The 13800-nt window shown below is 39.0% G+C and overlaps 1 protein-coding gene across 1 annotated transcript in view; it reads right to left on the reverse strand.

Moving 5' to 3' along the window:
- EPRS1 (glutamyl-prolyl-tRNA synthetase 1) overlaps window positions 1–13800 on the reverse strand; it is a 65671-nt gene that overhangs the window by 19422 nt on the left and 32449 nt on the right. The window contains exons 16-18 of the mRNA XM_026517312.3: window positions 13607–13719; window positions 12545–12662; window positions 7130–7486 (exon numbers count right to left, since the gene is read on the reverse strand). Of these exons, the coding sequence (XP_026373097.2) occupies window positions 7130–7486; window positions 12545–12662; window positions 13607–13719 (588 nt within the window). The remainder of the gene's footprint in view (window positions 1–7129; window positions 7487–12544; window positions 12663–13606; window positions 13720–13800) is intronic.

The raw sequence follows: 13800 nt of genomic DNA on the forward strand, positions 1-13800 counted from the left end.
CAGAATGAAGATCAGCTCAATGGCTTTGCTACACAAACCTTATTTTCATTAGCCTACTAAACAAACACTAAATACAGCACAAAACAAACAAACCACAGCTTGGGCCCAACTAAAGAATACATTATTCTTTTAAAAATTTACAATAAAATGAGATGGTATATAGAGGTTTTTTTTTTTTTTTTTTTTTTTTAAGATTTATTTATTTTAGAGAGCAAGAGAGCACATGCAGCGGAAGGGGCAGAGGGAGAGAGGGAGGTAGAGAAGCAGACTCCCCATTCAGCACAGAGCCCAACACAGGGCTCGATCTCATGACCCTGAGAACCTGACCTGAGCTGAAACCAAGAGTCAGATGCTTAACTAACTGAGCCTCCCAGGAGCCCCAGTATGTTGAGGTTTTAATTAGACATTAAAGTATATACATCATCCTCTGATACTTCAATGTAATCATAATGAAAAAGAACAAAATACTCAGCCCAGCTGAGACGCTTATGATTCTAGCAGAGAAGGACAACAACGCAAAGGACAAAGGCTGAACGCTTTACCTGAATGGTAGTACTACCTAAGCACAGACCAACACACCACTGAAAAGCCATCCCATCAATCGGAGAGAGAAAAAGTGTGTCCAAATTACCCTAGTTTCCAAGTTTCACTGCTACATCATGACAGCGCTCCAAACAGCTAAGAGCAACCCAACAGAAGCCAGGAAGAATACTACAGTGGGGGTAAAGGAGTGCAGGAAGTACTGGTTTACCGTAAAAGAACTTGCATCTGTGAGTCAACAAGTGACATTTCCTTGTCCGTACAGTATTTTGCTGCCTACCGAAGTAGAGTCTGTCACACCAGGTACCACACTGGAGTAAATATAAGAGGAGAAATCTCACAGAGAGAAGTATGTAGCTTGCCTGATTTGTACCCCTGACCAGTCTCTTCTTTACATTGTCTTTAGAATTAAAAGCATTTTCACAACAGGATCTACCAACTCCTAAGGAATAAGACACAATTAATCAGACTTACAAGAATCAAGGAAAAAGAAACTTCCATCAGCTAAAAGAAAGAAAATGGGAAAAAAGTTAAGGCACTTTCCTGCAACTACTTCTACAAAAAGAGGCCTTGAAAGAAGTTCCATTCCGCTACAAGCAAGTGTTGACCAGAGTCTGAAGTCAGGTGGCACACCCTTCACAAAGAAAAAAAAACCTTGTTTGGCAAGATTATAATTCAAAATATTATAAAGGAAAATTAAAATGGACAAATCACTTTACTACTAAATGATATTCTAAAAATAGAGAATTATATACACTTTTATCTCCTCCAATTGAGAAATGGAACACTGTGGATAACTAAGTAATCTATTCAGGTTATTTTTCAAAACAGTGAAATAATACAGCTCTCTATGCAGTCTTCTCTGATGATTTAGAAGGTATCTAAAGATTCCTGAATTAGAATTAGCACTATCAATACAAAAAAACTATCACTATTATTTTATGGCCTATTTACTTACTCTGTGTTGGACACTATGCTAAGTGCTTTACGTGGATCATTTTTTTTCCCCCAAATAACTCTAACTCATTTTATAGAAGAAGTAAAGTTTAGAAATAAGATTAAGGACCTTACCCAGAGTTACACAATAAGTAGTAGGAGAGCCAGGATTTAATCCAGGGCTTATTCTAGAGTCTGTGATCTACTGCTAACATGACATGAAAACTGCATTTTCAAAAGAGATCTCTGATTCTTACTTAACGTCTCGTGGAATGAGGAAAAAATAATCTCTTTTAATACTCTAGTTTTTCTGGAACAAAAGGCATTTACAAAGAAAAACTGGACGGTACTACTTGATATAAGATTAAACAACAGAAGCCTACAAAGCAGGTGCTGATAAATCTTAAGTTCTTAGTGGACACAAGTGTTTGAAACTTATCTAACATATGCCAATACGAACACGAAGAGTTTTCAATAAGTAACTGCTGATGAATGAGAAAGGAAACAGCCTATAAAAAAAAACTTCTGTGAGAGGTTAAGATGGGAATTTGAGCAAGTGCACACGACCTGAGAATCAGACTGAAGACAGGAGAGAACTCACCTGGTTACATTTAGAAAAGTGCCCAACAGCTATTTAGGCAGCAGCCACTAGATGGAAACATTTCTCCGTGAGGAAGGAAAGAACTTTTAAGAAGAAAAACCTAACATTACCATTGTAAATGTAAGAACAGAATGGCTGGAGCACCTCAATTATCAGTGAAAACAGCTTTTTAAAAAAGTACTTTTTTCTGACTTCACCTATTTTTTCCAACTCTATAGATGTTCTCCCACCTTTTGCTCCTTTTTTAACCTATCAGAGAGAAAGACACCTGCACACATCAGTGATAAAGACTCCCCGATGATGATGTAGATTCTCACTCGGTGGGGGTGGGAGATGAGTAATAATCCAAAGAGGGAATTCTCCCAAATTGGGGAGGGGTAGTAATGAAGCTTGTATCATGGAAAAAAGTCTGCTAGGAGATTTAGTGAACTAGAAGTTCACAGGTTTTCAAAGCAAGGTGTTTGGTTTTTTTTTCCTAAGTCAACTGACTAGAGTTCTATATTTCGCTTAAATGCCTAATCCTATAAGGAACAGCCCAATTACTGAACCCCAATCGCAGGAGCCAATCCAGCACAACAGAGGGCCCCGACTCTGGAGTCAATCTGGGTTGAAACACCTGCCCTGCCGTTTCTCAATTCCGCAACGGGTTCATTTACCTAAATCAGAATGTATCTGCTGCTTTTCTTTGATACAAATCAATCATACAAACTCCTCAGATTTTCCTAGAAGATCCCTAAGCTGTAGTCAGTCTTGTGAAACGTCTTGTCTCACAACATGGATGGATTTATACCTGCTTAGAGCAAAAGCAAGCTTGTATTAAAGACCAAATACAGATATAGCAGAAACCCATTACACACAAATTCCAAACAGGAAGCTCAAAATTTGTCAAGGGAAAGAATGGGTTTGTTTCTTCTGATTTTCTCCCCCTGCAATCTTTATTTTTTGGCCTTAGAATTAAGGCTATTTGGGGTGGGGGTGAGAGGCAGTGGTTTTCTAGGACAGCCTGTTCACCAAAGGGGCATAACAATGTGTTTCCTCTCCTGATAAGCTGCAATTTGGATTTTTTTGTTTTAAAGATTTTATTTATTTATTTGACAGAGAGAGAGAGAGACAGCAAGAGAGGGAGCACAAGAGGGGGAGTGAGAGAGGGAGAAGCAGACTTCCCGCTGAGCAGGGAGCCTGATGCAGGGCTCTATCCCAGGACCCTGGAATCATGACCTGAGCCGAAGGCAGACACTTAACAACTGAGCCACCTCGGTGCCCCTGATTTGGATTTTCAAAACCAAAAACACTGGTGTAAAATATAAAAGGGCAAAGACTGGCAGAATATTTAAGTTGAATTACTGGGGGCATAACTACAAGGTGCCATGAATCAAATGCTACAACTGCAGAAGTAAGATGACCAGCACCCAGATGGGATCTGACAAAAAGAGGCTGCTAATGACAAGACGAAACAACTGTGAATTACTGTTTCTATTTACATAATAATCATTTGATTTTGCTGCCATTTATTATTTCAATTAAGAAAGTTATTCCTATAGAGGTCCTCAAATCTCTGTCCTCTAGGGGATGGATCATCTCATTTTTCCAATAAGGGGCCAGGGCCACGTAAAAAATATTGTAGGTTTTGTGGGTCTGTTGAAACTACTGGACTCCGCAGCAACAGCAGGGAAAGAGCCTTAGACAATATGTAAACTACAAAGTGCGCTTGTATCCCAATAAAATTTCACTTACAAAACACAGGGGGGCAGGCCATAGTTTGCCAAACATGCTCCCAGAATTTAAAGTGTTGTAGTCCATAAAGCCCTTAATTTATCATTTTCTGGCTCCCATTTCAAGCAATACTAAAATTCCATGTTTAAACTGCATTCATCTAAATTTCAAATCAGAGCAATGTGTTCAAAATCAAAGTTTTATTTTTTTGAAACCATAACTTTCGAACTTTAAAAGTTAATATTTCCAATCTGAAAAGTGAGTTCAATTTTTAAAGTAACTCAGCATTCAGAATTATTTTATCTTTGGTGTACCCTCAGTTGTGGTGCAACTCACAACTGTATCTGCCTGATCCACTGTTTTGCAACAACCTACAGAGCAAGAGAAAAAGGAAAGAGGAGCAGAAGGTGGACTTGAAAGAGAAACTGAAGCTAGACTTTCAAGTTTTCACTCCTTGCCCACCTTTGCTTATGCTCTGCCTTTATGCTCAGAATACATAGAATTACTATCTAATCCTGAAGCAGGAGGGAGGCGGGGAGAAGGACAGAAGAATGGACAAATGAAGAGGGAAAAATTCCAATAGAAGCCTGTAACTATAAATCCTCAGCTGATCACCTTCTTTATAACTGAACATGACTTAACAGAAGAACTACTTTTGTAGGAAATGGAACAGTTAAGAGGCTTAGATAAATTATTAATGTAAAGTAAGCACAGACTTGCTTAATAAATTAATAAACTAGCAAAACCATAACCCTCTGGCTCATAATGCAATGCCCCACCACCACCACCTCTAATGAGAAATAACTTGGGAATCTGACTGCAAAATTGGAATCTAGGCTTTGTAAACTTCAGGAAATTACTTCCATATTCACAGTTTCTCAATGGTTACTAAAACCAACAAATAAAAAAAAGAAGTATTGGGCTCCTGGGTGGCTCAGTCGGTTAAGTGTCTGCCTTCAGTTGGGTCATGATCTCAAGGTCTTGGGATCAAACCCCACATCGGGCTCCCTGCTCAGGGGGGGAGTCTGCTTCTCCCTCCCCCTCTGTGCTCTCTCCAAAAAAATAAATATAATCATTTAAAAAAAAGTATTATTTGAACATTATTGAACATGGCTGTTGTGTGGATTAAATGCAAAAATAGTAACAGCATTCAGTACACGGTGCCAGAGGTAGTCTAAAAAATACTTCCGTTCCTAGGAACTGGGTTGATTCTCTAGAACAGGAGAGAGCACTATTTACTACTCTTAGCATTCAGAGAAGAAAAAAACAGTAAGCAGTATTCTGAAACACAGATATGGTGCACTGTAAGCATTCAGTAATGTAGGTTAAGCTAAAGTCAGACTCATTTCAGTATCACATTTATCATTATCAAAAAGTACCTAATAAAAGTAGCTGCCTAATTATCAAAGAAATTTAGATTTTTTTTACCCATAGGCTGACTTTTCATAAGCTTGACCACGCTATTACAGGGAAGTATGATATAATCCATTAACCCAATGAGACAAGAGGTGTAGCCAGCTGCTGCTCTAAGTATAACGGTTGCTGCTACTACCCCACACATCACTTCCTGACCAAGAATCAGCACAGAATCTCAATGCACTCTACTCAGAACCAAAAGCCCTTCCCCTCAAATTACATCTAGAAAGGGGTCCCTAGCTTGTGTCTGATCTCGAGTGGAAAATACTCTTAACCTCGCCAAAGGGCAGGAACTATCAAGGATTTACATCCTAAGCTTCAGGCTTCATTCTTAGAAGCAGAGCTATTTGAAGATCATCACAGCTCTGCAGGACTTCCGACAGGCTCACTAAAGAGAAAAAAGATTTCTTCACACTTCACAATGGAGAGAAAAATATTAACTTCTAGAACAAATCTCCAAGATCTCCCCAAAGCATTTTCTCTCTTCAGCAGAGGTCAAATGTCCATGAAAGAAAGAATCTTAGGGGCACAGTTCCCAGGCAGATGCCTAGGGACTTGTTAATGAGATGAGGAAATTGTAACCTCTTACTCCATTCTTCTCCAACCAAAGCCCAGGATGCTGATGGGACAACAGATCCCCTGACAAGAACAAATCTCCTTTAGTCACAGAAGTCAAGTCCAAGGGTTCACCATACCTCTGTGTCACAGCCCAGAGTATGTAATTTTTGGAAGCTTACGAGAGACTGAATTACGTGCAGTTATACCACCATCCATTTGGCCATGTTTTAGAACTACACTGCTGTTTGAATACAACTGTGTATCTTGATTATTAAATATGACCCTTCTCAGGGAGCCTGGGGGGCTCGGTTGGTGAAGCGTCCGACTCTTGGTTCCAGCTCAGGTCATGATCTCAGGGTCGTGAGATCGAGCCCCGTGCGCCAGGCTCCGAGCTCTGCAGGAATCTGCTTGTCCCTCTCCCTCATTCCCTGCCTCTGCCCCACCATGCGTGCTCTTTCTCTAAAATAAGTAAATAAAATCTTTAAAATTAAAAAAAATATATATGATCTTTCTCTATCACAGATGCCATTCCTTTTGTCTCTTACAACGAACAATCCTGTTCCACACTCAGTGCTACCACCCACTTGGCTACATGTTTTTCATAAAGATATAATTAAAACAAGAATAAAATAAGTTCTTTAGTCAAAAGTTTGTTATCACTTGAGGGTTCCCCTATGAAGAACTGGAAATGGTCACTGGCCAAAAAATGGACCCACTGTTCCCTGAACACACCATGAACCTTCATACCTCTCTGCCTCTGCTGGTGCGTGTCTTCCATACCCGGGCCCAGGCCAGCAGCACCAGCTTCTCCTGGACAACTTTTTACAGATGCATATTCTCTCCATACTCCAGACTTACTGAAGCAGAAGTTCAAGAGGTGAGACCCTACAATGTGTGCTTTAGCAAGCTCTCTAATAATTCTGATGTACAACGAAGCCTGAGAACCATGGATCTACACTTAAAGAGCATCTTCTCTGAACTTTGTTCACACATAAAGGGCTTCCTCTACCTCAGGACTATTTTCAATATCCTTTATGAATAGTTTCCTCCTTCCCTGCCACTTACAACCACATACGCTTCTGAGAACAACTTACACATCACACAGGATTACAGTCACATCACGTGGATCACACTGTGTGCATTTCCTCCCCAACACCCTCCCCCACACTAGATGGTGAGCTGCTTCTTCGTCGGTATTTCCAGAGCTTGGCACATGGCAGGTATCAGTAAGTGTGGACTGTTCTGCCAAAATATTCAAGCGGCTATAAACAATATGTCTTAAAAGACGAGACTACCACCACCCTACACCGTCTGAATTCATGAGCTTCCTCATGGCATTGTCCCAAGTCGTTCCAGGATACTGACCTTGGGGGCTTTTTCAGCTTTCAGTTTACGAACCACCTCCCCCTGCGCAGCAACTTCATCATAGAGAGATTTACTTTCCACAGTACTTGCTGATGACTTAGAAGAAACATCCTGTACCACTGCAGGAGGATTTCCAGGTTTATATTCCTGGCCGGTTTTCTCCTTATACTCAGCTTTCAAAGCCAAAAGCTGTTTTACAGCTGCATCTACATCTTCCTTTGCTGCTTTCTTGGCTTTTAATTCACGAACCACATCCCCTTGAGCAGCCACTCTGTTGTACAGGACCAAGGAATCCTCAGATGGAGCACAAGTATTGTCCAAAGAAGGACCTGGTCTTTCCTTAAAAGGAGCAGTCGGCTACAGAGGCAGAAAACCGAAAGTGAAATAATTAATTCATGTTTAAATGTCCTTTCACAAAATTGTATCAGATCGATCGTCATATAGCATTTCATGCTAAAAACTTAAGTTTTAATCCCTTAAAAAGTTTAAGTAAGTGATCTCATTCCTGAAAACTTATCCTAATGAAAAATGACAGAAGTAAACAAAGGTAGAGGCACATGGATATGCACTGAAACATTTTTATCATAGTTAAAAACTGAAAATCACCTAAATCCTTACCATTAGGGGATTAAAGAAATTGACACATCCAAAAGATATGGGAATAAATCGTTGTTCCATCACACACTAGCTTTGTGACCTTGAATTACATAAGCTGTTTCTGGTTTTAACTATTTTAGAAGAAAAGTAACTGTATTGAATCCATCAGTGTGATGGGAAAATAAAAGGTAATAAATCTTCTTAAAGCTTTTAGTTACAAAGGCTGGGAAAAAGTGAGTATCTGTAAGTTTCAGGAATTATTAAAGAGATAACATCTAGATTGATAACAAGCAAGACATCCATGAAATACTGTGATACAATTTTAACTCATTACTATGGAACAATTCCATCTTTGTATAAAATTATATATTTCCAGGCATATGATTATATATAAGTATATACAATAAACCCAGAGATATGGTCACTAAAATGATCTCTGGGTACTGAATAAGTATGCTACTTTTTATTCTCAATGTCACGCTTTCCTTCTGCCTAGAAAGCTTTCGACCCTATCCAAATTTGAAATCCAGCTCACATCATACCTTCCCCATGACTTTCTTCTTTAACCGTCTTCCCCTTAATCCATATTTATGAGTCATGTGTATTAACTCCAAAATGTTTGTTCTCTGGAACTCTGTCCTGATCCCACATCCAGCATTCTGAATAGTCTTTAGCTACATTTTACATGGGGGTTAGGTTCTGAAGTCAACATGTAAGTCAAAAACCACACACATTTGGGGTGCTTGGCTGGCTCGGCTAGTAGAGCAAGCGACTCTTAATCTCAGGGTTGTGAGTTCGAGCCCCATACTCAGTATAGAGATTATTAAAAAATAAGTAAATAAAAAAAACACATATACTCAAAATTACTCCCTTGAAACATACAGCCGTAAAAGTTAATATGCACATATAAATGCATAATATTATACAGTGAAGCAAGAATACAATAAATGGAGCCATTCTGTATCAAAAATGTATACATTCTGTTCTATTTATTTTTGATAACCTGAACTGACTCATTCATGCCTAGTAAACAGGGAAACAGTATTAAAGGTATTAGGGTAACACTGAAAAATCACACCACCTTGTGGTGATTTCTTCCAGTACGTTAATGTTTGATGTCAAAGAAGCATACAGGAAAAAGATTTCTCACAATTAAGAGAGGGTTCCTTCAGGCACCTGGGTGACTCAGTCAGTTAAGCGTCTGCCTTGGCTCAGGTCATGATCCCAGGGTCCTGGGATCAAGCCCCATTATCAGGCTCCCCGCTCAGCGGAAAGTCTGCTTCTCCCTCCCCCCTGCTTGTGCTCTCTCCCTCTCTTCCCCAAATAAATAAATAAAATCTAAAACAAAACAAAAACCAAAGGAGTGGCTTCCTTGAGTGCAGGCAGTGCTTTAAAAACACTGTTTACCATAACATTAACCCATCTAATGAAGGTGCAAGTGCAGATGAAGAAATTTCAAAGAGCTATCCTCCTGGGCTTCAAAAACAAGGAAAAAAAAAAAAAAGGATGAGGCAGGATCCAGGCGGAGTCAGACTTTAATTCTGATGATAAGCTCTCTATTAGAGGCAAACACCCTCAAAGACCTACATATCAGAGGAGAGAGCATTAGCCCTAAGGCTTAAGGCAGCCTTCAGTGTTGGATACCAACGCTAGTCAACTGTACTTGAACTGCTATTAGGATTTGTGCAGGTTCCAAAACATATCCGCAAACTTTCTGACACTTCCTCCATCAAGAAGTGGGGTCTATCCCCTCCCCTTGAATTTGGGAAACCTTAGGAGTACTCAGACCAAGAGCATGGCAGAAATGACACCATGTGGGATTTTCAAGGTTAAAACATAAAAGGCAATGCTGTTTCCACCATGTCCACTGGACACTCACTTCTGGAGCCCTGAGTTGTCCTATACAAAGTCTCACTACCCTGACACTACCACGCTGAAGAGGTGACTTGTAGCTGCTTTGTGTGACACTTCTCCTTTCCTAGCCAACAGTCGGCATCAACTGCCACTCATGTGAGGGAGCCACTGTGGGTGTCCAGGCTAGCTGAGCCTCTGGTGACTGTCAACCAGCCGCCACTTGACGGAAACTATAGCAGACGCATGGGTTCTTAGTGTATTGTCCCAACCCTATTTTTCCTAATAAACTAGCCCTGTTATTTTTAGTATGCCACTTTGTAGAACAAAGTTCCTCAAGAATACACAAACTTCTGAAAACAGTATTACACCATATGTTAACAAGAATTTAAAAACAAATTTGAAAAAAAACCACAGACACTTACAGTGTTACACTAACATCTACAGGATATGTAAAACTGTGAGGTACTGGTGGAAACTGGGACCAATGAGGGCCTGGGTAGCCACATTTCCCATGTCATGCATTAAGATTCTCTCTCTCCCTCTCCCACCTCGAGTACACCAATTCTTTCTCTCTCTCTCTCCCTCTCTCTCTCTAAAAGTAAATAAAATAAAACAAATTAATAATCTTTGAAAAACTTGTCAATTTTAACTTTTAGTATAGCAAATACTCATAACCCACATAAACGAAAGGGATCCTCAATCATTTCTAAGAGTGTATAGGGTCTTGAGACTAAAAAGTTTGAAAACTGCCCTATTTATTTTTAAAGATTTTATTTATTTATTTATTTATTTGACAGATATTAAGAGTATACAAGCAAGGGGAGTAGCAGGCAGAAGGAGAGGAAGAAGCAGGCTCCCCACTGAGTAGGGAGCCTGATGTAGGGCTCAATTCCAAGACCCTAGGACGAAGGCAGACGCTTAACCAACTGATCTGACTGGCTGCGATCACATAGTATTTAATTTGTGGTAAATTAAAAGCTCAAGTCATGACATTCCCACCGTAAATAGTTCCAAACTCATACCTAATAAACTCACGTGTTTCTGTCTTCCCGAGCTCAGATTATTTATCATTCATTTACCTATTCAACCACACAAAATTAGGACTTACTGTCTTACCGATTCTACTTCCTGAATTCATGTCCTACTGTATATCTTCCCTGCTCTCACATCCTCTGGCTTCCTGACCACTTAGAACATCTTCTAATCCTATTTCTAATCAACCTGCCCAAGTATTTTCTACACTGCTGCCAAATTATCAATGCCAATCTGAAATCTACGGATCCCAAACTATGCATCAAGGTGCTCCAGGGGGCCACAGGAAATTCATGGCGTTGCCACAAAGTATTTTAAATAGTTGAGGTAAACAGAGAAATATATCCAACATCTGTCAAACACTGCATGTACTACAAGCTCAAGATGGTTCAATTTTAACATTAGAGTATGTCACATTCCTTTCAATGATGTCCTATTTTTGCAAAACTAAAATTTCCACAGCTGCTGTGTTAAAATCAAATACCACAGGAAAATCACTATGGAACAGGAAATTAGCACGGTAGTATCCAATCTGAGTCCAAGATTCAAGAAAGAAATAAAGTATTATTATTATTATTAAGATTTTATTAATTTGACAGAGAGAGACAGCATAAGCAAGGGGAGTGGCAGGCAGAGGGAGGGGGAGAAGCAGGCTCCCTCCTGCTGAGCAGGGTACCCAACTCAATCCCAGGAGGACCATGACCAGGGGTCCAAGACCTGAGCCGGAGGCAGATGCTTAACCAACTGAGCCACCCAGGTGCCCCTAGTATTATTTTTTCTTTTAATTAGTATATCACTTTAAGAATGAAATAAAACTTAAAATATTTAAATTTAAGAACACAATCTTTTAAGAATAAAATTTTTTTCTTTCAACTTATGTATACTATGTCTTCCAAGGACTACTGGCATATGAACATTTATCTGTCTGAACTTAACTACTTAACAAAGAGAACTGTTAGGAATTTCACAGCCCATGGGTGCCATGAAGAAATTGGCAAGGAACCAAGGGTACTGTGTGAACTGAGGAAGTTTGAGGACCTTCGCCTACACAATAAAGCCCCTCATTCTCTAAATGTGTCACCAGCTGTCCAATCCACATCCTGTCTGCTAGGGAAGCTGAGTCTCCATCCGGAATGTCCCTCCCAACCTGACTGCCCGGCAGATTCTGCACTCATTCTTAAGCATAAAGATTAAGCATTACCCCCAAGATGAAGAAGAAATAGAGAAAGGCAGGAAATGATGGTTTCCCCTCACCCTCCTCCTAGCAGTTCCTATCCATGCTCTCCTTTCTGAACCTCCTCTCTCAGAGGCACTGGAGTTTGACAGGAAAGTTACAGAAAGGGAACCAGAAAGCCTGGTCACTGTCCCGACTCTTGTCAATAAAATTTTTGTTATCTTGGGCAAGGGATTTTTCTTGTTCTCTCCATGTGTAAAGTAAGTAGCTAAGAACAGGTGGTGTTCAATGTACTCTTCAGCTCTACACGATGCTCCTGACTAAAGCAGATACAATATTAAAAAGAAAAGGATCTGGGGCGCCTGGCTGGCTCAGTCATTGGAGTGTGTGATTTTAGGGTTGTGAGTTCGAGCCTGACCTTGGGTGTAGAGATTACTTTAAAAACAAAAAAAGTATGTAAAAAGAAAAGAATCTACTGCAGCAGTACTGGTGGTGGTGGGGAATCGTTCTACAAACATTCTTTTAATGTACTCTTTCTCACTTTTTCATGTAATAAAATCAAATCTAAAAAATCTTGTTCTGCAAGATGTTCTGAAAACTTATAGGAAAGGACAAGACTCCAATAAAACCCCCGAAACTAAGAGACACTGTCTTCTTCAACATCAATAGTAAGACAGATAACCACTTGTAAAGAATGATTCCAAATCCTGGTAAAAAGATGGCTGATTAGAGACATATCCATAAAAGTCAATGTTTACCTCATTTTTTGTTGTCTCTACCTTGGTCTTTTCTCTTGACCCAGATGTTGGCATTTCCTTTGTATGTCCATCAGGAATGTATATCAAAACACATGGGGCTTCTTTGCAGCTATATGGGCTAAAGAGAAAATGTAGGGCCAAAAAAAGTTTACTCGAACAAAATTATGTGACAGTAATTAAAACTGAATTCCTACATTAATTCAATGGTACCACGTTAATGCTTCTCAAAGTATAAACAGTCCATTCTCCTATTATTCAAATCAGCTCTTCAGAGTAGTTTAAAAAGAATGAATACATAAATAAAAATTCAGAGTGCTAATTATAACCTTCCAGTTTAAGAACTTTTATAGCTATAAACACACTAACTCCAGAACAAAAGCACAGCTACTCTGTCTGCCACCAGAAATGGCACTAGAGGACGCTAACAGTCTCATTCTTGATTGAAAGCAAACATATCTCCATACCACACCTAATCTACTTGCAAACAGAAGAATTTCTGTAAAACACTTGTAAGAATTTCTCAATTCTAAAAAGTAATTAGCAAAATCCACTGCCCCGAGACTATTCGTAAGCAAACGATTTCTTCAAATTTTGTAGTAAAAGCTTAAGTGAAAATAAAAAGAGAAAAATTCAGTTTATTTCTTTAATATTTTTGAATAATAGCTTTACTGAGACACAATTTACAACTTTCCTCTAAATGTACCTACATCTAATGAAAATACACTATAAAGAAGAAGGTAATAGTAATAATTTTCACCCAAAGATATACTGAAATTATTTTCTTTATACTTGGACTACATGAAGATGAATTATAAGACGGTTTAATTTTAGAAATGAATAATTTGCTGTTACTATATTGTTTCGAAGTTACTGCTTGTTACTATATTGTTCAAAGTTACTGCTTGTTACTATAGAGTCCGAAATATTAAACATAAAAGGCAAATATCAAACTGAATACAGAATTATCAGGTATGGTATTTCAGTAGAAATGTGATTTTAAAATCTTATTTACTGTAAGAATGTTAAACATTTTCATTTAAATGCTCAATGACATTTACTTACCTCACAGGTTCATATGGCTGATCACATATGAAGAATCCTCTTCTCTGGAGTTGTATAATGTCTCCTTTTTTCAAATCCTTAAGGCAGGGATCTCCCAGCATTAGTTCTTCATGCTGTAAAGAAGAAGACCAAAATACACCTTCTTAGAAATCACAGCACTGAAAACAACTCTAAAATATAAGTCGTCTTTCCAG

This window comes from Ursus arctos, unplaced genomic scaffold (genome assembly GCF_023065955.2).
Source record: "Ursus arctos isolate Adak ecotype North America unplaced genomic scaffold, UrsArc2.0 scaffold_2, whole genome shotgun sequence".
NCBI lineage: Eukaryota > Metazoa > Chordata > Mammalia > Carnivora > Ursidae > Ursus > Ursus arctos.